Below are 24657 nucleotides of genomic sequence, written 5' to 3' on the forward strand. Positions count from 1 at the left end.
AAATTTATTGAGCACTATCATATATCAGAGACTGTGCTTAGTCAAGAACTAATCTTGACACTCAGCACTCAAGCTAGTGAGCTAGATATGTGAACAAATAAATATGTCCAGCCAACGTATGGTTGCAGTACAGTGGGAATAAACATGCTGTGACTAACTCTGGTGTGTGAGTGAAAAGTGAAATATACATAAGCATGGCGGATTAAATGTATAATCTATTTGGGGAATTGAGAACCTTGACGTAGATAAAACTGACTAAAAGACTGAAAGAAGGAGAGCAATTCAAAGGAGGAGAAAAGATAAGGCTATTTGGCATCAGACTGCAAACATAATAGAGTCTGAACTCATTCTTTAGGCCAGTGTTTCCTGGGCTGGCTACTTAATGACCAGCTAAGAGAGCTACATCTCTGGAGACTGTGAAACATCCTAGACAATTCGTTTGTACAGCTGGAATTACAACTACTGCAATAGGCAGCCATAACATGAGCAGATCTGATATTTGGGTAACTTTTGTAGCAGGGAAGATGACAGAGTGAAAAGGGGAGAAACTGGTGGAGGCTTACTGAAGCAGTCCAGAAAAACAGAAAGGTAGATTTAAGGCACATTTCTGAGGCAGAATTACTAGAACTTGGTGATCAACAAGAATATTTTGGAGTGATAAAGAAGAGAGAAGAGTTAAACATGATTTCCAGGTTCACCGCTTGGGAGTCTTTATATACACCAGAAGAGTTTTATATCAATTCCTAAACTAAGGCTTAAGATTATATTTATGTTACGTCAAACTCAATCAAATGGGGACTGTGTTCAAAATACACAGCTTTCGAAATGACAAGATGTTTCTTTGCTAGTATTCAACCAAATGCCCCTTCCCACCCCAATTTTAATCTTTGACTTTTATGTTAAAATGTGTTAAAATCTAGCATTTTTGTTCACTTAAAAATTTTCATACGAGTGTTAGGAGATGATTTGTTTAGGGGGAATACAAAAATAAAATTTAACAGAGGGCTTTTTGAAAAACTATTTAAAATTTAAATATTCCGGGGCTTCCCTGGTGGCACAGTGGTTGGGAGTCCGCCTGCCAATGCAGGGGACACGGGTTCGAGCCCTGCTCCGGGAAGATCCCACATGCCGTGGAGCAACTAAGCCCGTGCGCCACAACTACTGAGCCTGCGCTCTAGAGCCCGCGAGCCACAACTACTGAAGCCCACATGCCTAGAGCCTGTGCTCCGCAACAAGAGAAGCCACTGCAATGAGAAGCCCGCGCACTGCAACGCAGAGTAGCCCCCGCTCACTGCAACTAGAGAAAGCCCGCATGCAGCGATGAAGACCCAACGCAGCCAAAAGTAAATAAATAAAATAAATAAATTTTAAAAACAATTAAATATTCCCTAAGTGAAAAATGGAACGAAGGCAGGGAAATAAAGGATAGAAGGAAGAAAGAAGGAAAAAGAAACTAAATATTTTATTATTCCTATTTTATATGACATAGATTGACAAATTCATAGACACTATAAAGCTATGAAGAATAAAAGCTTCTCCCTAATGCATAGAAAATAAACATACTATAGAACCAGCAAATAAACCAAATCTACATACAATGAGGAGACTTGTGCTTTTCAAATCTGTAACGAGGGCTATGTCTTTATATCCTCCATAGTATCAAACCCAATTTCTTGGAAATAGTACTGGTAGCAACAATAATACCAGGGATAGTAAGAGAAACGAACATTAAATTTAGCACTTGCTACATGTCACACATAGTACTGAGGAACTTTACAAACTTTCTTAAGAACTTATTTAATTCTTTGAGTTACTGACATTATGATTCCCATTTTCAGATAAAGAAATTGTGGCACAATGAGATTAAGTAAATCAACCAAGATCCCACAGCTAGTAAGTGAGAGAGCCAGAATTTTAATCTGGGAAGTTTGGCTGCAGTTAGCATTCTTAACCACCATACTATATAATGTTTCCAGTTACGCATAAATATTTACTGAATTGATTATACTTATACATAGAATAAATATAAAAGGCAACAAGAGTGCTGTATTTGGAAAAGTCAATGCAGAGTTTACATGCCTAATGTAGGTATTAATTCATCCAGAACAAATGGATGACAATGTGTTTATCTTGCTGCCCAGTGTATTACCTCAAGGTAATATGCATCATTTATACCTTTCACTGCCTTTATCTCTTACATAATAGCAAAGCTACTTCTAAAAAAGTAACATGTATAACAAAACATATGCTATAATTTACTGCAATTAATCATCAAGTTTGAAAATCATAACAGATCAATTAGCTATAACGATACATAAAAATTATTCTTACCCCAGCTTTTAGTAAATTCCACGTATAATCTATGGCACAAATGGCACCTGTTCTTCCACAGCCTGCACTACAGATATAAAATTTGAAAAAGCAATTTGATTTTTGTGATAAAAGAACCGTTAAGTCAATGTGGGTGGACATGTTAATATTCAGAAGCAAAAAATCATTTAAGAAATCTGACAAAATTCTACTTATATAGTAAACAAACTACAACTTATAGCGTGTGCATGGCAAACATCCTTAACATTAAGATTTATATCTTGTTTTCATTTAATTTAAGGAACTTCCAAAAGTAACTCACAGAATACCTAGAAGCCTTCACTTTGAAAGTCTGTCTACCTCAGAAAACCTTGTCTAGCTAACAAAATACCTTGCAGATATAAATTTATACTATGTTCTAGATGGCTCTGGTGCTTTAGAGTAGAGGAGAAAACTACATCATTTCAATTGCAAAAGGTATAGGAAAGACGAAGAATGCTACAAGCCCTAGAAACTGGTTTGAACACCAGCAGTGATTTCACCAAAGAAACAAAAGCCACTAATGCTCTCTAATCTCCTGAAGAACTAATAGAACCTGGAGAATGTAAAGTAAAATACCACAGGTTAGTTATTTTAAAATATGACAGAAATACTTTAAAGCAACTGATTTTCAGCTAGAGGGAGGCATATGCACCTAAGGATTGAGAATCACTATGAGTAATTAAAGATGTTCCTGACATCACTGGAATAATTTTAGGCAGAAAAAAAGTTGGGCAGCACTTTAATGCATATTTTGAAACTTTTAGAAGTATCAGTAGTTTGTTAAACATGTAATCTAAGAATTCCTGATAAAGTACATTATAAGCAACTTAGTATGGTTTTTAAAAAGCTCTTAACAATAAACAATAATATTAATTTTAAACCACTGATACATTTGTCAATTCCACACATCAGAACATTTCTAAAATTTTGGAGTTAACAGTTACTAGGGCTAAATGATATATATTTAAAACTTGATGGTTAAAAGTGTGATATTACAGAGACACAGAAAACCAGATCAATGCAACACAATAGAAAATTCAGAAACAGATTTGAGTATATTTAAGTATTTATTACATAATGGTGGATTCTCCAATTAAAGCGGAAAGACTAGACCATTCAATAAATAGTGCAGGGAAAGTTAGTTAAAGCAAAAATTAGATTCTTACCTTTTATCTTAATCACAAAAATATTCCAGATGCATTAAAAATATAATGTTTAAAAAAACCTACAAGTGTATTTTTACGCACTACTGTGTTAGGGAAGGACTTTCTAAGCATATGTCAAGGGACACAAATCGTTAATGAAGATATTCACAATTACGTATGGTAAAACATAGGCAGAATAAAAACCATGAAAAACCAGAGCACTTACAACATGACTACATGTTAACATCTTCAACATATAAAGATATATAAAGAATTCATAACGTATAATTATTGAGATGAAAATCACTGGCAAAGTAAACAAGCAATTCACAAAAGAATATAAATGGCCAAGAAAAAAAAAGCTTGCCTGTCACACTGACACTGAAACAAAAAGATAAAAGTATTGGGAAGAATATGGGGAAATGGGCATTCCCACAAACAAACCAGCAGTGGTATGCTTAATTATAATGAGCATCAAATTTATGGATAACAAATTTTAAAATATATACTAAAAGTATGGAAAAGTTCATGTCCTTTAACTTAGAAATCCCACTTTTAGATATCTATTCTAATGAATTACAGATGTGTTCAAAGATTTCACCAGAAGATTGGCCACTGGATATTTAAATTGTTATTTAAAATAGCTGAAAATGAATGGGGTAATAAATGAAATGCCAAGAAATGGAGGTTAAATATAAAATACAGTGCAGTCATAATGTATTCCAGAAGAAAATTTATATGACTTAGAAAGATGTACATAATATATGAAATGGGGAAACATTCTTAAAAAAAAATACTATACACACATTGAAAGCACATACACTAAAATTTTAACAATGGTCATCTCTAGTGGGATTGTGAGTGACTCCTTCCTTTTATGTTTGTGCTATCTAAGTCACTACAGTTGCCATACTATTTTGGTTGTTCAAAAATATTAAATGATCAATTTATTTTTTTAAAGGAAAATCTTCCTGTCAAATTGGATTTATAAACTATGTACATTGACCAGACAATATTAATAGAACAGGAAATAATTTCAACTAACTTGTAAAGAAGTTAAGCCAAAGCAATTTCTTTTTTTTTTTTTTTTTTTTTTAAATATTTTTTTTTTAAATTTTTATTTATTTATTTATTTATTTATTTATTTATTTATTTATTTATTTTTGGCTGTGCTGGGTCTTTGGTTCGTGCGAGGGCTTTCTCCAGTTGCGGCAAGTGGGGGCCACTCTTCATCGCGGTGCGGGGACCGCTCTTCATCGCGGTGCGCGGGCCTTTCACTATCGCGGCCCCTCCCGTCGCGGGGCACAGGCTCCAGAAGCGCAGGCTCAGCAGCCGTGGCTCATGGGCCCAGCCGCTCCGCGGCATGTGGGATCCTCCCAGACCAGGGCTCGAACCCGTGTCTCCTGCATTAGCAGGCAGATTCTCAACCACTGCGCCACCAGGGAAGCCCCAAAGCAATTTCTTTATCTTTTAATTCTACAATTAAATAGATCTTTTTCTTTTTAACCAGTTAACTACTTAATTAAAAAGTCAACTAACCACAGAATTAACTACAGAAAAATAATTTTAATTAACCAGATTGTTAACTTATTCCCACATCTCCATCAGCAAGGCACCTTTCTGGCCCATAAATAAAAACCAGCCCTTTCACTTCACTAATATAGGCATCACAATCCAACCAACTGGCTAAGAAAACTATCTTTGGTGTTCCATTTCCACTAATATCTTTTAACTATTTAATTAACCAGTAAATCTCTGAGTCTGAAAAATTTCATTTATTGATGCTTTTTATAACAAATGTGAATGCAGATATAAGTCACTTAAAAAGATAAATTGTAGTTTTATAAGTACTATGGTTTTAAGTTTTTTAGAAGCATCGAACGTAAAATAAAAATTAAGAGAAGAGGGCTTCCCTGGTGGTGCAGTGGTTGAGAATCTGCCTGCCAATGCAGGGGACACGGGTTCGAGCCCTGGTCTGGGAAGATCCCACATGCCGCGGAGCAACTAGGCCCGTGAGCCACAACTACTGAGCCTGCACGTCTGGAGCCTGTGCCCCACAACAAGAGAGGCCGCGATAGTGAGAGGCCCGCGCACCGCGATGAAGAGTGGCCCCCGCTTGCCACAACTAGAGAAAGCCCTCGCACAGAAACGAAGACCCAACACAGCCATAAATAAATAAATAAATTTTTTTTAAAATGCAAAAAAAAATTTAAAAAAAAAAAAAATTAAGAGAAGAAAAGCTGCCTCAGGATTCAAATAGATTGTACTATTTGGAAACCCATATAATGACCTATCTAATGAAATTCCAAAATTTAGGTTTCAAAATACCATACATTACCCATATTATAATGCCACCTATATTTCAAAGTATTTAATTTAAATATTTAGAAAATTCTTTTGTACCTGCAATGAATACAAATAGGCACATCTTCATGTTCTTGGTATTTCCTCATTAAGCTTATCATGTCCAGAATAGAATCAAATGATGAGGGAACATCATGGTCTGGCCAGTTCACATAATGAAACTGATATAGCCTACGAGATTCCTTCAAGAATAACAGAAATTCAGCCATTATGAAAATACACTTACAAATTTTAAAGCATACAGAAAAGCTGCAAATCTCACTTTTCTGCCATTTCTAAGATATGTTAAGTCATATTTAGCACTTCCTTAAAAAAAGATAGCCTACATTTATCACATATAAAGTATTGATCTAAGGGGTTCACATGTAACAATTTACTTAATCCCCATGTAACACCATGGGGAAGGTATTGTTAATACTATCCTCATTTTATAGGTAAGGAAATTGAGACAGAAAGAATAACATGCACAATGTTTCACAGCAAGTGACAGATATGGGATCTGAAAGCAGGCAGTCTTACTTCCAAAACCTACACTTTAACCATTATACTATGTATACTACTTAATTAATCTACAGTATTAAGTGGATGAGCAATATACCATAAGCATTATTTTAGAATCTATTGCAATCAGAAGACTAATAGACTATTTAAATCAAAAAGAAAATTAGAAATGAACTTGTCCAAACCCAAACCTACTCAAATTATGGTGTGGGCTGCCACCCATCTCCCTACCCTTCAAGGGATCTGTGAGTTTCACACTATTTTTATAATAATACTAAGGTGTTATTTGCCGTTTTCATTCTCATTCTCTCATGAGTGTACAGCAGTCTTTTTAAGGCTATATGATTTAGGATGATGTCATCACTTTGAAAGGTAATGGAATGTCTGCTTGTGTATTCATGCTTTTAAAAATACTTCTCAGTTTTAATTTCAAATATAGTAAATATTAAAAGATATAACCCACAGAAACAAGAGCTCTTTGGAATCTTCAACAATTTTTAAGAATGTAAGAGTCCTGACATCAGAATGTTTTGAGAATGGCTATTCTGGTGTTTAATAGAAAGAGCACCGCTTGGAATTCAGGTAAAATGTATTCAAATTCTACTTCTGCCATTAACTGAATAACTTCAGGTAAGCTACCTAACTTCTCAAAGATTCTTTATCTTCATCTATGGGCAATAGAGATAACAGTACCTACCACTATGAAGCTAGGAGGATTGAAATGCCTGATACAATACTGAAACTCAGTAAGGCACCTATCATTATTATTATAGATTAAAAAATAGCAACCATTGGGCTTCCCTGGTGGCGCAGTGGTTGAGAATCCACCTGCTAATGCAGGGGACATGGGTTCGAGCCCTGGTCCGGGAAGATCCCACATAAAAAAAAAAAAAAAAAATAGCAACCAAATGATAATAATTGACTCAACTAAAGGGAAATGATTAGTCAGGTCAGGGGTTGCTAAGAGTACTGGAACCATGTCTACTTATAAACAGTAAGGAGTTGTTAAGTATGCTTACAATGCACTGTTTGGGGAAGAATGATGAGCTTCATGGCCAAGCTTAATTACTTATAGTGATTTAAAATTTAAGATAATAACAAAGAAATTGAGGAAGAATTGATAGCCATTCTCTAATGTCTATCAGATTTTTCTTTGATTCCTTCCTGGAGAAATTATCATTTTATATAGCTCTGAAACTAAACTCATGGGCCTCTAGTGAAAACAAATTATATCTAAATGAAGACAGCATTAATAGTGGCTTGTCTCTTTCTAAAAAATTGTAAACTAGTAAAAGTGGGTAATAATTATGTAAATAATACTATAATCTGTTTACTGCAATAGAGGAAAAATATTTGCAGCAAAGAAACCAACTATTCCAAATACAGTAAATTTAATTTAGGGTAAGTTGTTCTAAGTAAGTAATTATATTACTTTAATTGATAAACATAAGGCTCAAGATAATAAAATATTGCATCTGATTTTCTTCTTCTTTATTTTATATAACTAAAAAAATCAACAAACCTCCTTAACTATGTAAGGTAAGATAGTATATTATTTATATATATCCTCTCTTTAAAAACAATCCTTAGAATCTGTCTCTAAATGGAAAATACTTACATTTTGAAATTCAAGTAAGAGTGTCCTAATGAAGTAGTCTGTTCTTGCTTGTTCAGCTTCCTAAGTAAAGGGAAACACTTGTGAGTCAGTAGAACATTAAAACAAAACATACCAAAACAAACAATAACCTCATATTTAAAGTCCACAATATGAAATTAATCTTTAAAATTGCAGGTATGCCTGATAATTATAAAAACAACAATTCTAGAAGTCATCAATTTATCTAAGTTTTATTTATTTATTTATTTATAAACAGAAGTATCTGTTAACCAATTACTTAGCTAGGAGTCTATCATCCAACAAAATATTTGCAAAGTGACAACCATCCCCAGAATCATGTAACAGAAATAACACCTACAAACAAAATGTCACTCCTTAGTACTTACAAACATCTTCAACCATTTTATCTTTCCATTAAGCTTGATTTTCTCTACCTAACACTCAACTCTGAATTAACTGGATGCCTAATGTGGAAGGAAAAGGATGCACTCACAAAATCCCAAATTATTATTTTGGTTGATGACAACATAATCACTTTAAAAGTCTCTTACTATCATTTGTCAATATATTAGAAAGCTAACTATTCTTTTTGCCTTTTTAATTAAAACTACAGATAGGGTAGGACAGCGATTGTCAAGAGCAACAGGGTATACTGCTTTATTAATTTAAAAAAATTCAATATTATCCCTGCTTTAATTTTTTAAACCATCGTAATTTATTTTGAACTTTTCAAGTAACATTGCAAGGGGACTTCCCTGGTGGTCCGATGGGTAAGACTCCACGCTCCCAATGCAGGGGGCCCGGGTTTGATCCCTGGTCAGGGAACTAGATCCCACATGCATGTTGCAACTAAGAAGTCTGCATGCCACAACTAAGAAGCCTGCATGATGCAATGAAGGTCCCACGTGCCTCAACTAAGACCCGGCACAGCCAGAATAAATAAATATTAAAAAAAAAAAAAACATTAAGAGGAAAGTATGTTTTTATTTTCATCGTAACAAGAGTACGAATGAAAACATTGGTCCAAGACTTAACCTTTTCTCACCTATAAAGGGTGAGATAAATACTTTTGGCTTTGTGGGCCATAAAGTCTCTGTCTACTTTATGTTGCTGTTGTGATAGGCAAATATATAAATAAATGGGTGTGGTTGTACTCCAATAAAACTTCACTCACAAAACAGGCAATGAGCTAGAGTGACCCATGGACATTGTGCTGCTATCTGATCTAAGTGGTTACACGCAGCAACATGCTACTGAGCTCCAGCCTGCCCGTTGTCCACTGTTCACCAACACTTTACCCTCCTTCTCATCCCCGAACCAAGAGAGCTACTGACGCTGTCCTGTCTCAGTCTCAAACCCTCTGATTGCCAAGTATAGTCAAGTCACGTACTATGGTTATTTTCACTACCTTGCTTTCTACTTATAAATTTGATTTTTTGTTTGCAACAGTGATAATGAATCCTGAGTTGTCTGAAACAACCACATGACATACAAATTACTTTCCATTTTGAAAGAAAAATTTTGCTTCTTCAGCATGAATTCCATCATTGACAAATCAAACCAGCTGTTACGAATCAAATCAAACCTCTTATCAAGAGGACTTTTTAAAATTACCTTTTAGTGCAACTGAAAAACCAACCCAAAAAGTCAATTCATCTTTTTCCAAATTATAAACTATTTCTTACTTTTCTCTATTCATTATTATAAGTTGCTTACTATTTCTGATCCCCGACTGTTAAAAAATTTTAAGTTGTTTTGTTGTTGACTATTAATCACTATATGTGGTCTCTTGAACTGTGACATTCATTACAATTATCGTATTACATTTAAATTTACAAATGTTGAACACAACCATGCTGCACAGAACTAGGTTTCCTGGACTGTCCAGGGACTTAATATTGTAGAATACTTTCTGAACTGGTGAGGGGGTAGTGTTCCCTCATAGGAGTACAGTATGGTTATGCATTGGTTTTTATTCATTCCAAACAATATGAAATGCAGTAGGATTTTTAAATTTTTTAAATTTGATCCACAAACAGTTAATTCTAACCAGGACTTTAGAGTATTGACTACACTTTAAATCCAGGCCATTTAACTATGAGCTACAGTTAACATTACAAAAATCACACTGTATTTATAAAGGAGACTGTGTAAAACAGTCTGAGTCCTTTTCTACATAAACCTAGAAAGCACTAAATTTCTGGTAGCATCAGAGGAATTCATAAGTCCTAAGTACAAATAAGTCATAAAATTAAGGACTTCTTGAATTCACCAATGACGAGTAAAATCATAGAAATTATATTTCACTTAACCATGGAAAACAAAGTCAAAAACAAGCAATTATGAGATGGGTAATGTAATGGTTAATTTTATGTGTCAACCTGACTGGGCCATGGTGTGCTCAGATACTTGGTCATACGTTATTCTTGGTGTTCCTGTGAGGGAGTTTTGGGGTGAGATTAACATTTAAATCCGTGGACTTTGAGTAGTGCAGACTGCTCTCTCTAAGGTGGATGGCCCTCATCCAATCAGTTAAGCCTTGAATAGAAAAAAAGGACCAGCCTCCTCCAAGTAAGAGAATTCTCCAGGAGACTGCTTTCATCTGTAACACTAGCTCTTCTTGGTTCTACAGCAAACTGTCTTTGGACTGGAGCTGAACACCAGTTTGCCTGGGTCTCAGCCTGCCCACCTTCAGATCAGAACTATTTTATCAGCTCTCGGTCTCCAGGCTGCTGCTCTTCAGCGTGAAACTGAAGCATCAACTCCTCATGGGTCTCCAGCTTGCCCACCCTCCCCTGCAGATTTTGTACTTGCCAGCCTCCATAATCATGTGAGCCAATTCCTTATGATAAACCTCTTTCTCTATATATGTAAACATCCTACTGCTTCTGTTTCTCTGGAAAACCGTGACTAATATAGGGAAGTTATTTAATTTTCATGTATGTTTAATCATGGTATTTTGAGTTGAGTAAATAAGACAATATATTTCTTTCAAGTGATTAAAAAAGACACCATCATGTGTCACCCAAAGCAAATTGTTGGTTCTATTCTAAAGCTTATATTTTACTTCTTTTTTGTTGTTCCTTCACTATTTTTGTTCTTTAATTCATTTTCCCAGATTTGTGTTGTTAGTTTTAGAACTTGAATTTAATTCACTTCCACAGCTCATCAAATAGGTATATATTTTAAGTTTCATATCAAGTTTTCTGCCATAAAAGATCAATCTCTACTTTCAGGATGGAAGTTCTCAAACCCATCTTTGTACATAATTATAACAATTCTGGGGAGAGTAACATAGATATGAAAGATTAGCATAATAAACTATACTTCAGTCATCAAGGATCTTTCTCATTTGTTGAATTTGAAACTAATACTTTATACCACTTTTCAAATAGATCACTCAAAGCAGTTATTTGTTTATTCTTAGATACATAACACTTATGATCAACTTATATACAAAGACTAACACAGAATTAACAAAATAAGGTACAAGGAAATTACACGTTTATGAAAAGTCATTCTCAAAGCTTCTTAATTTAAAAGCAGTATAAAAACAAACATTATTATTAATGTTTGTTTATTAAGTATAGATTTACATGAAAACACTGAAGGCTTGGCTTATATAAAACCAGGTTCATACCATATTATAATTTAATTACTCATCAGTCTAACATACTCATTACCTGATTAAATAATATATATAAAAATAGGTACTTACACAAGAAATTTTAAATGGTGCAAATGTTATAGGGTCTTCTCCATACAAAGGCCAATAGCGCTCACATTTTTTCTGTTTTCCAAAAAAAAGTTAGTAAATAATTGACAATTTGTTTTACTTGAACTTTAACAAATATTTTGTGTTCAGGGTGTTCTTCCTTCCCAGAAAACAGAAAAACTGCCATCAATAGGCAAGGAGCTAGGAGCTCTCAGACTTACCCAACTAACCATAAAGGTGGGCTACCATGACCTCTCCAAGATTAGTCATAAGAACCTTATTAACATAAGTGTATAAACTGTTCATTGCTACCGGCTTGGTATATAGAGTAGACTCCAAAGATCCTCCTCTAGAAAAGAAAAATCGCTTAAAAAAAAAGTGCCTGGCACAAGGAGGTCCATTCAGTATAAAAAGTTGCCAGGCAAGTTTTAATGCTTGTAAAATGACAATCTCTATAATAACTGGCTGAATTCTTGTTAAGTGTAAAATCTGTGGCATCGTGGAAAGAGCACTCCACTTGGTATCAGAAGAATTTTGCAAGTAGCAATTTTACTGTTTGGTTGACCTTTAGTTCTTTACCTGTAAAAAATGGGAATAATAATCCTTATCTTATATGATTGTTTCAAGTACTAAATAAGAGTATATTTCAAATGTTCCACTGGTGGATCGCTATACAAGAATAATGTATTATTTAAACTATCCACTTTTGAGATTCTAGAAAGTATAATCGAACAGTTTCCCCTTTTACTTTCCCATTTTAAACAGGTATAGATATAGTAGAATATTCAATTTTCATTGGTTTCTAATATCAAGCCCCATCATTTTAGAAACTTAGGTAAGTGAATGAAAGCCTAACTTTACAGAAGATCCAGTGATTCTGATGCAAGAAATGATGCAATTTTACCAAGACCCAATAAAATGAAACCCTTTAAGTGACAATTTAACTTAAAATAAACCTTTGGCAGTGGGAAATACATCAGTTCTTACTAAATTCTCATAGTTCCGTATATATAGTAAGTGGAATTGTTACCTATAGGCTAGAATTAACTGTAAGCTGACAATACTGCTCTCAGGGCAACAAAGTAGAACTGCCTAGTATGTCAGTTTAGCTTAGAGTAAATACTATTAATACTTTAGAAGCCTTAAAGCCACAAACTTCATTTCCCAGTAGAAGTTTATAGAAAATGATAAAATTAAATTATTTTGAAGGGTTTTTTTTTCTTGTTGTTTTGCCTAGTAAAGTTTTAACATCTTGAAACAGAAAACAAGTTTATAGAAGATTAACTTAGTAAGAATGAAAGCTTGTGACTAACATGCCCCTCATTCAGACGAGCAATAACTGAGTAATGATTATATTGATATTTATATTTCAGGTATGAACTAATTACAATTGATACCAAAAATTATGTGTTAAACATCATATATACATAATCTATAATAATTTATCATTCGTTTCAGAGATGAGGAAGCTGAAGCTCAGAGGGGACAGTTCAATATACCATGCTCCAACTGCTAGTAAAGTGTAGGTCTGTTTGATTTTATTACCTGTGCTCTTTCCATTAGGTCACATTCTAAGTCAAAGTCAAGGTTATCAAATAAATTCATAGTCCTAACTGACAAAACAACAAAACTGACTACTAACAAAACACTATGAATCAAAAAAAATTAGCTTCAAATATTTCTGCATGCAATACAACTTAATTTTTCAAGTATTATTACTGATATACAGTGTGAGCTTATTAATAGAATGAAGAGAAACAAAGCCTAAATCTTAAAAGTAACTGTAAAAAAATTAGGAAGGTGAAATTTAAATTTCCTAACCACTGATTAATAGTAATGGTACTGAAGTACATACTGACAATACTTAAACAGATAACTTAATTACTTAACAGTTTGTACTGTAATTACAATTACTTAATTACTTTCTCAGTTTGTTCATTTTCTAATCTTAGACTGTTCATTTTCTGTCCAATATTGCTAATACTTCCACTATTTGTAAATGATATGGTTGGGCGGAATGACAAAAATTACTAGTAAAAATAAAGTTTTCCAATGATTTATACATCATAACATCTCACATAACTGAAAGATGTATTAACTTGTTTTATGCAACATATCCTTTACTGAAAATTTTAGTAAGAAGTTTTACAACTTTAAAATGACTTTTTACTTTAACTAATGAACTACCTTTGTATAAGGAAACTTCAAATCATCACATAATTTGTTTGATTTGTTTCTCACATGTATAGAAGCCCACACTTAAAAATGAAGACTTAGGAATTGATGCTGCAGGAGATCACAACGGTTTTGAAACTAATTTCACTTGGACAGAGTTTTTACCAATGTTAAAAATTTCAGATTAAGGAATTTTCTTCTCTTTGGAGATAAATTACAAAGATGTAGTGGTATTGGCAGACAGAAATTAGAATATTCAAGCTGTAAATTGATGAAAATTAATCAGAATTATTGAATTCATTTTTATTGCTCAATTTTATTCAATCCATAAAAAGTGTTCTACTTACACCACCATTAAATATTTGAAGACTACTAAGTAACAGTACAAAATCTATTAAATGTATTTATAAAATATAAAAGTTTATGGGCTTGGAGATTATGTGGCTCCTTTTGACGAAATAAAAGCAACTGCAGAACACAAAAAAAGAAAAGTAACTATTTTAAAAACTAGGGCTAAGAGTATAATAAAAAACCAGGAATATATATCCCTAGAAATGAAGTAATAAAAAGAATACTCCACAATTATTTTAAGTGTTAATAGTTATACATACCCTTCCCATCTCAAATTCACGACAGGCCATTACAATGATCTAAAAAGAAGTCAGGGTGGGATGAGATAAAGAATATATCAGTTAAACACAATTTTGTTTTTTCAATAAAATATACATTTCAAGAATTATTTTTTATTCTGAGCAAAAGTATGCCTGGCCTGTCAAAAAAAAAAAGTAGGTTTAATATTAAAGTATGAGTTAAAGAAATGATCAAGATCATTCCTTCTAAGTAAAGGGCTAACTAACTAAATATCAACAAATTAAATTGGCTTCAAATAACATGATGTATTTGATTTGAATTAAATTTTCTGAAGCTTAGAGACTTATTTCTGTCTTTTGAAATAATATTAAAATAACGCATTCAGGATATTTACCCAAAAAAATAGCAATACTTTATATACATTTAATAAAATTATCAAGGTTGAATGTATTTAACTGTCTTTGATCATAAAGGTTATTACATTTGCTTACCCATCCCAACATTTTATAATGTAATATTTCAAACATACAGCAAAGTTGAAATAATTTTACAGTAAACTCTGTATAGGTACCATCTATTCTCTACCATTAACATTTCACAATAATTGTTTTTATCACATAGCTCTCTCTCCACTCATCTATCAGTCTATCTTATTTGGTAGTTGTCTTACTAGTACTGACATAGGACAAGATTCAAAGTATTATCACACCCTATTCTTGAAATATTTCAACAAGTTTGTCAAAATTTAATGAGAAATCCTAGCCATCAGTTGCTGTTTTTTAATAAACATTAGCTATAATTAACATATCATTATGGCTCAAAAGTCATGTCATTACATGTAATACTTACTACAACATTGTACTCCCATATCATCCTCCAAAAATCTATTACTGTATTTGCTAAAGGTCCTTGGGTTGCCACATATGCTTTTGGCCCATAAACACCCTAAAAGGGTTAAAAGCAAATTTCATATTTATTATGATTAACAAAAATATTTCCTTACCTAAATTTTAAGTTTTCAAATTTTATTAGTAATACTGCTGTTTTCACCTAAACCATTTCCAAATAATTTTTCTTTAATAGTACATAAAAGCATGGCGAAATATATTTCACTTCAGCTTCTGATGAAATGTTAACTACTTCTGTGTAATTATTAGATGTGATGCACAGAATTCATAATTAAACCTCCTTGTGCTAATTTTAAAATTATTAGTTACCTAGGAATTAAAAACAAAAGCCTTAGTACCTAGTCAACAAAGCTAACTCTAGCAGAAACATAAAAGCATGCATCAATTCTAAAAGATAATACTAGAACTAGCTAATAGTTCTTTCTTACCTAGATTCTTCCATAACTGCCTTTAGTTACTTATTCAACTTAAAGTGTTTTAAGCACCTACTATGTATACTCTAATAGTAAACCCAAGAATATATCAAACAAAATAGTGGACTAAAATACTAAACCAGCACATAATTGAATCATACAGTGAGTCAGTGTTATTAAGTACAATTAAAAACTAGAACTTTTGGGCTTCCCTGGTGGCGCAGTGGTTGAGAATCTGCCTGCCAATGCAGGGGACACGGGTTCGAGCCCTGGTCTGGGAAGATCCCACATGCCGCGGAGCAACTGGGCCCATGAGCCACAACTACTGAGCCTGAGTGTCTGGAGCCTCTGCTCCGCAACAAGAGAGGCCGCGATAGTGACAGGCCCGCGCACCACGATGAAGAGTGGCCCCCACTCGCCGCAACTAGAGAAAGCCCTCACACAGAAACGAAGACCCAACACAGCCAAAAATAAACATAATAAATAAATAATAAATAAAAATTAAAAAAAAAAACAACTAGAACTTTTAACAGATGTCCTTATGAAAGAACATAAACATCAATAATATCTGAAAGAACGAACTACCTACGTGTTAATTTTTGTTTAACCTATTAGTTTTGGGTTTTGCCATAACTGTAGTAAAATTGACTTTTTAGTAAAAACAGTTTTTATTTGAAACCATGACTGTTCAATGTTGACACAGATATTAATTTTACCATATAACTCTTACCACCTTAATATTTTTCTCAACAAAATATTATATTAAGATATGTATAGGGGCTTCCCTGGTGGCGCAGTGGTTAAGAATCTGCCTGCCAGTGCAGGGGACACGGGTTCGAGCCCTGGTCCGGGAAGATCCCACATGCCGCGGAGCAACTAAGCCCGTGCGCCACAACTACTGAGCCTGCACTCTAGAGCCTGCGAGCCACAACTACTGAACCTGCATGCCACAACTACTGAAGCCAGAGTGCCTAGAGCCCATGCTCCACAACAAAAGAAGCCACCGCAATGAGAAGCCTGCACACCTCAAGGAAGAGTAGCCCCCGCTCACCGCAACTAGAGAAAGCTTGCATGCAGCAACGAAGACCGAACACAGCCAAAATTAAATAAATAAAATAAATTTTTTTAAAAATTAAAAAAAAAGAACCTTAAAAAAAGTATAAATACCATATATAAAATAATTGAAATTATACTGCCATATAACTAGAAAGATTCAAAAGCAGAGTAACAGAACAAAATAGTCTTTTATTTACTCAAGTAGCAGTTTGAATCTCTCTTTGCTGATAAATATGTAAAAAACTTGACTGCTTTTGATCAAAGAGTATCCAAAAAAGGTTATCTATAAAGACTATATTTAATCTTGCATTTCAGCTGTCACTTGAAACATAGTGACAATTGCCAAAAGTTTTTAATCTAAGTTTATATTCTGTAATTTTAAATCAGTATTACCCAGTAATTCCAGCCCTGGTAATTTATTCTAAGAAATTATTCAAAAGAATAACAATGTTCAGGGCTTCCCTGGTGGTACAGTGGTTAAGAATCCACCTGTGGGGCTTCCCTGGTGGCACAGTGGTTGGGAGTCCGCCTGCCAATGCAGGGGACACGGGTTCGAGCCCTGGTCTGGGAGGATCCCACATGCCGCGGAGCAACTGGGCCCGTGAGCCACAATTACTGAGCCTGCGCGTCTGGAGCCTGTGCTCCGCAACAAGAGAGGCCGCGATAGTGAGAGGCCCGCGCACCGCGATGAAGAGTGGCCCCCGCTTGCCACAACTAGAGAAAGCCCTCGCACAGAAACGAAGACACAACACAACCATAAATAAATAAATTAAAAAAAAAAAAAAAAAAGAATCCACCTGCCTAATGCAGGGGACACAGGTTCGAGCCCTGGTCCAGGAAGATCCCACATGCTGCAGAGCAGCTAAGCCCGTGTGCCACAACTACTGAGCCTGCGCTCTAGAGCCCGCGTGCCACAACTACTGAAGCCTGCGTGCCTAGAGCCCATGCTCCACAACGAGAGGAGCCACCACAACGAGAAGCACACGCACCGCAACGAAGAGTAGCCCCCACTCGCTGCAACTAGAGAAAGCCCGTGGGCAACAATGAAGACCCAACACAGCCAAAAATAAATAAATAAAATAAATAATTTTTTTTTAAAAACTTAAAAAAAAAAAAGAATAACAACGTTCACTGCAATATTACTATCAAGAAAAACTGGAAACAACCTATACGGTTCAACAACAGAAATGACCATGTACATTTGTGTACCTAAACTCAAAGGGAAAAATGAGAAGATTTAGCAATCAGTAAGGTGTTTATAAGTCTTCAATGTAAAAGAAGAAACAAAAATAGAAAAACTTTATCTCCACTGTCATAAAACCAAGCAAAACTCTTTATGAATAAGGAAGCTAGAAGGAAAGCCCATAAACATATGTCATGGCTGTGCTTTTATTTTTACTTCTTTTACTGTTGGTATCATGTTAGGCAATTTTAAAATTTTTTAATAGAATTAGTATGTAGGAAGACATTAAATATGGCAGAGAAACACCATTTAAAGTTAATACATACCTTAATAAAATTTGCATTGATATAGTCTGAATCTTGAGAAGGAGTCTTTAAAGTCAACTTAACTCGGCTGTGATCAACTACAAGAAAAAAAAAAGGATTTCATAAATTATGACCCATTGGCAGACAGGTTTTTTTTCTAACAAACCATAAACAAGATTAAATAAATAACTAAAATTATTTACTTTAAAAAATAATGAATGGGACTTCCCTGGTGGCGCAGTGGTTAAGAATCCGCCTGCCAATGCAGGGGACACAAGTTCAAGCCCTGGTCTGGGAAGATCCCACATGCCGCAGAGCAACTAAGCCCATGAGCCACAACTACTGAGCCTACTCTCTAGAGCCCACGAGCCACAACTACTGAGCCCGTGTGCCACAACTACTGAAGCCCATGCACCTAGAGCCTGTGCTGCGCAACAAGAGAAGCCTCGGCAATGAGAAGCCAGCGCATCGCCACGAAGAGGAGCCCTGGCTTGCCACAACTAGAGAAAGCCCGTGCACAGCAACAAAGACCCAACGCAGCCAAAAATAAATAAATAAATTAAAAAAAAAAAAAAAAACAATGAATGAAAATTGACTCTAGGTACCAGCAGGGTAATTTCTAACATATTGACAGGAAGTCTGATTGTAAAGCTGTGTTTTAAAGTTGGAATCAGAATAAATCTCAGGAGCTCTTTTAAAATACAAATTCCTGGGCATCGTCCTAGATTTACTATACAAGAGTCTGAGGTTTAAGTGTCTACAGTTTTTAACAAGCATACTAGGTGATGAACACTAACCATTTATACACAAATACATTTGCCAAAGTTCTTGTAAGGAAATCTAACTTTCATATTTCCCAAGAAATTAGAAAAATTAAGTAAACTGTGACAAATAAATGAATTAAGATGATGTATGAAAAGTGTTCAATACTGCACTTCACCAGTGATACTTATTATTAGGTAATCTCCACTTAGGGTAAAAAAACTCTTTACAAGAAAGTCTCAAAATATAAATTTTATTAATTTTATAAAATTATGTAGTTTTATTTTTAAAATAAAGGTAATATCACTATGATTTTTAAAAATTAGATCTTAAAGAAAGATACAAGATGAGACTTCCCTGGTGGTCCAGTGGTTAAGAATCCATGCTCCCAACACAGGGGGCCCAGGTTCGATCCCTGGTCAGGGAACTAGATCCCACATGCCGCAACTAAGAGCCCACATGCCGCAACTAAAGATCCCGTGTGCTGCAACTAAGACCTGGCGCAGCCAAATAAATAAATAAATAATATTAAAAAAAAAAAAAAAAAAGATACAAGATGAAAAGTGAACTGCCCCTGTCCTTGAATTCCAGGGCTCTCTCTTTTCCAAAAAAGACACTATTAAAGTTCTTTTTTCATTCCGAAATTTTTATGCATATACCTATATACTTTGAAAAAGCAGACAAATACAATCATACTAAACATGTTGTTCTGAACCTTGTTACTTTTCAGTTATCAGTATATCCTAGAATTCTTCCCAGAGCAAAAACAGATCACCTTACTCTTTTTTAATGTTACATGGAATCCATTATATGGACGTTTCATTATTTATTTAACTAGCTACACTACTGTTGGGCCATTTTTTCTTACTAGACACACTACTACAATGAACACTGCAGTACTTGTATCTGTTACCGGCAGTACGAGAAGGTAAGTTCCTAACAGAGGAATTGCTACTTGCCTTCTAAAAGGTATATACCAACTTATGCAAGTGTTATTAGTAAGAGTAACTAACTGGGTGTTATCATACATTTTAATAGTTGACAATCTAAAAATAAGACATCAGACTTGCATTTCTTGAATTATGCAAATGGTTGCATATTTTCATATAGTTGTTTGTATTTCTTTTACCAAAACTGCTTGTTTATACCCTTTGAACATTATCCCCATATGTCTATGTTTTCCTACTGATTTATATGAAATCTATATAAAGAGAGAAAAATTAGCCCTTGGTCATAGGTAGTGCAGATAGATTTTTTTTTTAATTATTTATTTATTTATTTTTATTTTTAGCTGTGTTGGGTCTTCGTTTCTGTGCAAGGGCTTTCTCTAGTTGCGGCAAGCGGGGGCCACTCTTCATCACGGTGCGCGGGCCTCTCACTATCGCGGCCTCTGTTGTTGCGGAGCACAGGCTCCAGACACGCAGGCTCAGTAGTTGTGGCTCACGGGCCCAGTTGCTCCGCGGCACGTGGGATCTTCCCAGACCAGGGCTCGAACCCGCGTCCCCTGCATTGGCAAGCAGACTCTCAACCACCGCGCCACCAGGGAAGCCCAGATAGATTTTTTTAAGACTTTTCATTTAGAACTAATTTTAGATTTACAGAAAAATTGCAAAAATAGTATAGAGAATTCTCATACATCCCTCACTCATCTTCCCTTAATGTTAACATCTTACTTACATAACCATAGTACAGTTATCAAAATGAGAAAACTAACATTGTTACAATACTATTAATTACACAACAGACTGTATACAAATTTTACCAGTTAAAAAAAAGTATAATTTTTCTTTCCAGGATCCCACAATACACTTTATTATTTCTCCTTACTCTCTTCCAATCTATAAAAGTTCCTTTGACTGATTTTTTTCTTCTGACTGGAATGAGGTTATGCATTTTCTCCAGAACAGCAGAGAACAATCATGTGTCCTCAGTGAGAAGACACACCAAGGGGTTCATGATGTCAATATGTCATGTTACTTGTGAGGTTAACCTTGGTCTTGGTTAATTTGGTGTCAGCTGGTGTCTCCACTGTGAAGTTACTATCTTTCCCTTTGTAGTAAATAAATATTTGGGGACATACTTTGGGCCTATGAAACCCTAAAGTAGTAGGATTATCTAAGATTCATGGTCTCCAGATTAGAAAGGGCCATAACATGTAACATGCCACTATCATTTTGGTCCTTTCTAATCCAGGGACAATGACTACTAAAGGCAATTAAAATACAAAAAGACATACAGAAATGGTAACAGATACAAATAAACTTCTTAGCAAACTTTTTAAAAGGACAACTAATGAATAACTAATTTATTTGCCAATGACCCGAATTTTATACATTAGTACAAAGGCCCAGTTCTGCCGATTTCATTTATTTATTTTTGGTGAAATTTTCTTTGGAAATTTGTAGGAAGAGATATATAAGAAAGACACAGTAGCTTCCAATTAAAATTATGTATCTCCTTACCATGTTTCCAGGAAGGAGAATGTTTACATGTTTATCAATGCTTTGTTTCTTATTTCACTCCATCCTACATGTCTTTTTTAAAAGCCATTTGGGATAAGAAATATACATATAAAAAATCCTATGCTTTGGGTAAATGACAATAGAATAATTCAGTAGTTAGGACAATGATAGTTAAGTAACTATACGAAGCTTCCTCTCAACCATGTTTGCCAGAAATGATGGGTCCCAATTAATTACCCTTATTCATGTGGCATGTTAGCCTCTATTCAAAGTACCTCAAAGCCAGAGACTTTGTACAACAGTTGGTTTACCATTGGATCCTTAGTAAATGTTTCGAGGATTGTGAATACAAATGAGAACAGTGGCTCCCAAATGATAGTCAAGACTTGTGCCAAGCTGCTTGCTACATGAAAGCTGGGAATTTTTTTCGAATTTTCTGTGATGGAAAATTTTATGCATATACAAAAATATGATAGTATAATGAATCCCCATCTATCCATTACCCAACTTCAGTAATTAACAGTATTTTGCCAATCTTATTTCACCTATGGCTAATCATACAGCAGCTGGGGACTGGGAAAAGCAAATTAAAATGCAAGATTTCCAAGTTGCATATTCTGCAGTAAGTTTGATTCAGTCAGTTCAAGATGGGGCACAGAAATGGCTTTTTTTAAAAATGAAATAATGCCCTTTGCACGCAGCAACATGGATGGCCCTAGAGATTCTCATACAAAGTGAAGTTAAGTCAGAAAGAGAAAGACAAATACCATATGATATCACTTATATGTGGAATCTGAAATACGACACAAATGAACATATCTATGAAACAGAAACAGACTCACAGACATAGGTTACAGACTTGTGGTTGCCAAGGGGGAGGGTGGCAGGGGGAGAGAAGGACTGGGAGTTTGGGATTAGCAGATGCAAACTATTACATACAGGATGGATAAACAACAAGGTCCTACTGTATAGAACAGGAAACTGTATTCAATACCCTGTGATAGGGCTTCCCTGGTGGTGCATTGGTTGAGTCTGCCTGCTAATGGCGGGGGACACGGGTTCGAGCCCTGGTCTGGGAGGATCCCACATGCCGTGGAGCAACTGGGCCCGTGGGCCACAACTACTGAGCCTGCGCATCTGGAGCCTGTGCTCCGCAACAAGAGAGGCCGCAATAGTGAGAGGCCCGTGCACCGCGATGAAGAGTGGCCCCCGCTTGCCACAACTGGAGAAAGCCCTCGCACAGAAACGAAGACCCAACACAGCCAAAAATAAATAAATAAATTAATTAATTAAAAAAAAAAAATCCTGTGATAAGCCATAATGGAAAGGAATATGAAAAAGAATATATAAGTATAACTGAATGACTTTGCTGTACAGCAACAATTAACACAACATTGTAAATCAACAATGCTTCAATAAAAATTTTTTAAAAAGAAATGGCTTTTAAAACTCTAAAGCACAGGCAAATTTTATAGTCACTACTTCATACTATATAATCATAGTATATATTTTTTTTATAATTTTTTAAAATTTTATTTATTTATTTTTCATTTATTTATTTATTAGGCTGCACTGGGTCTTTGTTGCAGCACAGGCTTAATTGTGGTATGTGGGATCTTAGTTCCCCGACCTATTTATTTATTTATTTATTTATTTAGGCTGTGCCAGGTCTTTGTTGCGGTATGTGGGATCTTAGTTCCCCAACCAGGGTTCCCAGCAATTGAACCTGGGCCCCCGGCATTGGGAGCACGGAATCTTAACCACTGGACTGCGAGGGAAGTCCCAATCATAGTACATTATTGAGAATTTAAAAATCAATATTATGCTGTGTATAACACATAATGCATATTTTAATATTCTTCATTGGTGCTGTTATTAAGCATAAACATGAATAGAAATAATTTAAAGAATATTAAAGAAATGAAAATAATCATTCCTCTCCATGGTTTTGCAGACTGCCTCTACAATCTCCCAAGAGCCCAATTCCAAATAGATAAAACCAATATTCACTACACAAGAGGCTCTTTAAAGTAGCCACATTTTTTTCTTGAACAAACATCAACACCTATTGCAACAACAAAAATATATATTGTCGCCTCCAAGGAAACACACACCTATTGATAAATCCTAGGTCTGAGAAATAAAAGGATCTCCATAATTAATATTGGGATAGGCAGAACACCCTGATCCATCACTTCTAAAGGCTAGCCAACTCAGTTTTAGCCCTTTTCAACATACAAAAGCACAGGTCATCCTTGACACAAGAGTACCTAGAAATTTCTTAATTGTAGGACTAGCCTCAGTGTTCTACCATAAAATAAACCAAATCTCCAAGATGGCTTGAGAAAAAACTAAGTGATCTCTGAATAGTGATGAAATTACTTTTAATGGATCAAAAGCAAGGATGTCTGCTCTTGCCACTTCAAGCTAACATTATACTAGAGGTTCTAGCCAGAGCAATAAGGCAAAAAAGACACTCAGATTGGAAAGGAAGTAGTAAAATGGTCATTAGTTGCAAATGACAAGATTCTGATATGTAAAAAATCCTAGTTTTCACAAAAAAATACTAAACTAAATACTAAAATAAATGAGTCCAGGGCTTCCCTGGTGGCGCAGTGGTTGAGAATCTGCCTGCCAATGCAGGGGACACGGGTTCGAGCCCTGGTCTGGGAAGATCCCACATGCCGCGGAGCAACTAGGCCCGTGAGCCACAACTACTGAGCCTGCGCGTCTGGAGCCTGTGCTCTGCAACAAGAGAGGCCGCGATAGTGACAGGCCCGCGCACCGCGATGAAGAGTGGCCCCCGCTTGCCGCAACTAGAGAAAGCCCTTGCACAGAAACGAAGACCCAACACAGCCAAAAATACAGAAATAAATTAGTTTAAAAAAATGAGCCCAGGGAGGTCAGTGGATTAAAAAAAAAAAAAAATCAACATGCAAATGTAAATTGTATTTCTATATACTAGTAATAAAGAACTTGAAAATACAATTAAAATAATTCCATTCACAACACCATAAAGACTTTTTAAAAAGAAATACAAGACTTGTACACTGAAAACCATAAAACATTGCTGAGAGAAATAAAGAAGATCTAAATAAATGGAGAGA

At 35.0% G+C, this 24657-nt stretch overlaps 1 protein-coding gene and 1 long non-coding RNA gene across 5 annotated transcripts in view; one reads left to right on the forward strand and one right to left on the reverse strand.

Annotated features, from left to right (window-relative positions):
* LOC103012062 (uncharacterized) overlaps positions 1–11343 on the forward strand; it is an 83321-nt gene extending 71978 nt beyond the window's left edge. Inside the window, exon 4 of one of the 2 annotated variants that reach the window (XR_451425.3) lies at positions 10613–11340. This is a non-coding gene — a long non-coding RNA (uncharacterized LOC103012062). Of the gene's footprint in view, positions 1–10612 lie in introns of both variants that reach the window. The other variant, XR_451424.3, reaches the window with a different exon arrangement.
* The window catches only part of PTPN12 (protein tyrosine phosphatase non-receptor type 12), a 91374-nt gene that overhangs the window by 28645 nt on the left and 38072 nt on the right, over positions 1–24657 (reverse strand). For all 3 annotated transcript variants that reach the window (XM_007187103.2, XM_007187104.2, XM_007187105.3), the window contains 7 exons: positions 18348–18424; positions 15311–15406; positions 14482–14520; positions 11699–11770; positions 7981–8040; positions 5901–6043; positions 2332–2398 (listed from right to left, as the gene is read on the reverse strand). In XM_007187103.2, coding sequence (XP_007187165.1) covers positions 2332–2398; positions 5901–6043; positions 7981–8040; positions 11699–11770; positions 14482–14520; positions 15311–15406; positions 18348–18424 — 554 coding nt within the window. The remainder of the gene's footprint in view (positions 1–2331; positions 2399–5900; positions 6044–7980; positions 8041–11698; positions 11771–14481; positions 14521–15310; positions 15407–18347; positions 18425–24657) is intronic.

This window comes from Balaenoptera acutorostrata, chromosome 7 (assembly GCF_949987535.1).
Source record: "Balaenoptera acutorostrata chromosome 7, mBalAcu1.1, whole genome shotgun sequence".
Lineage (NCBI taxonomy): Eukaryota > Metazoa > Chordata > Mammalia > Artiodactyla > Balaenopteridae > Balaenoptera > Balaenoptera acutorostrata.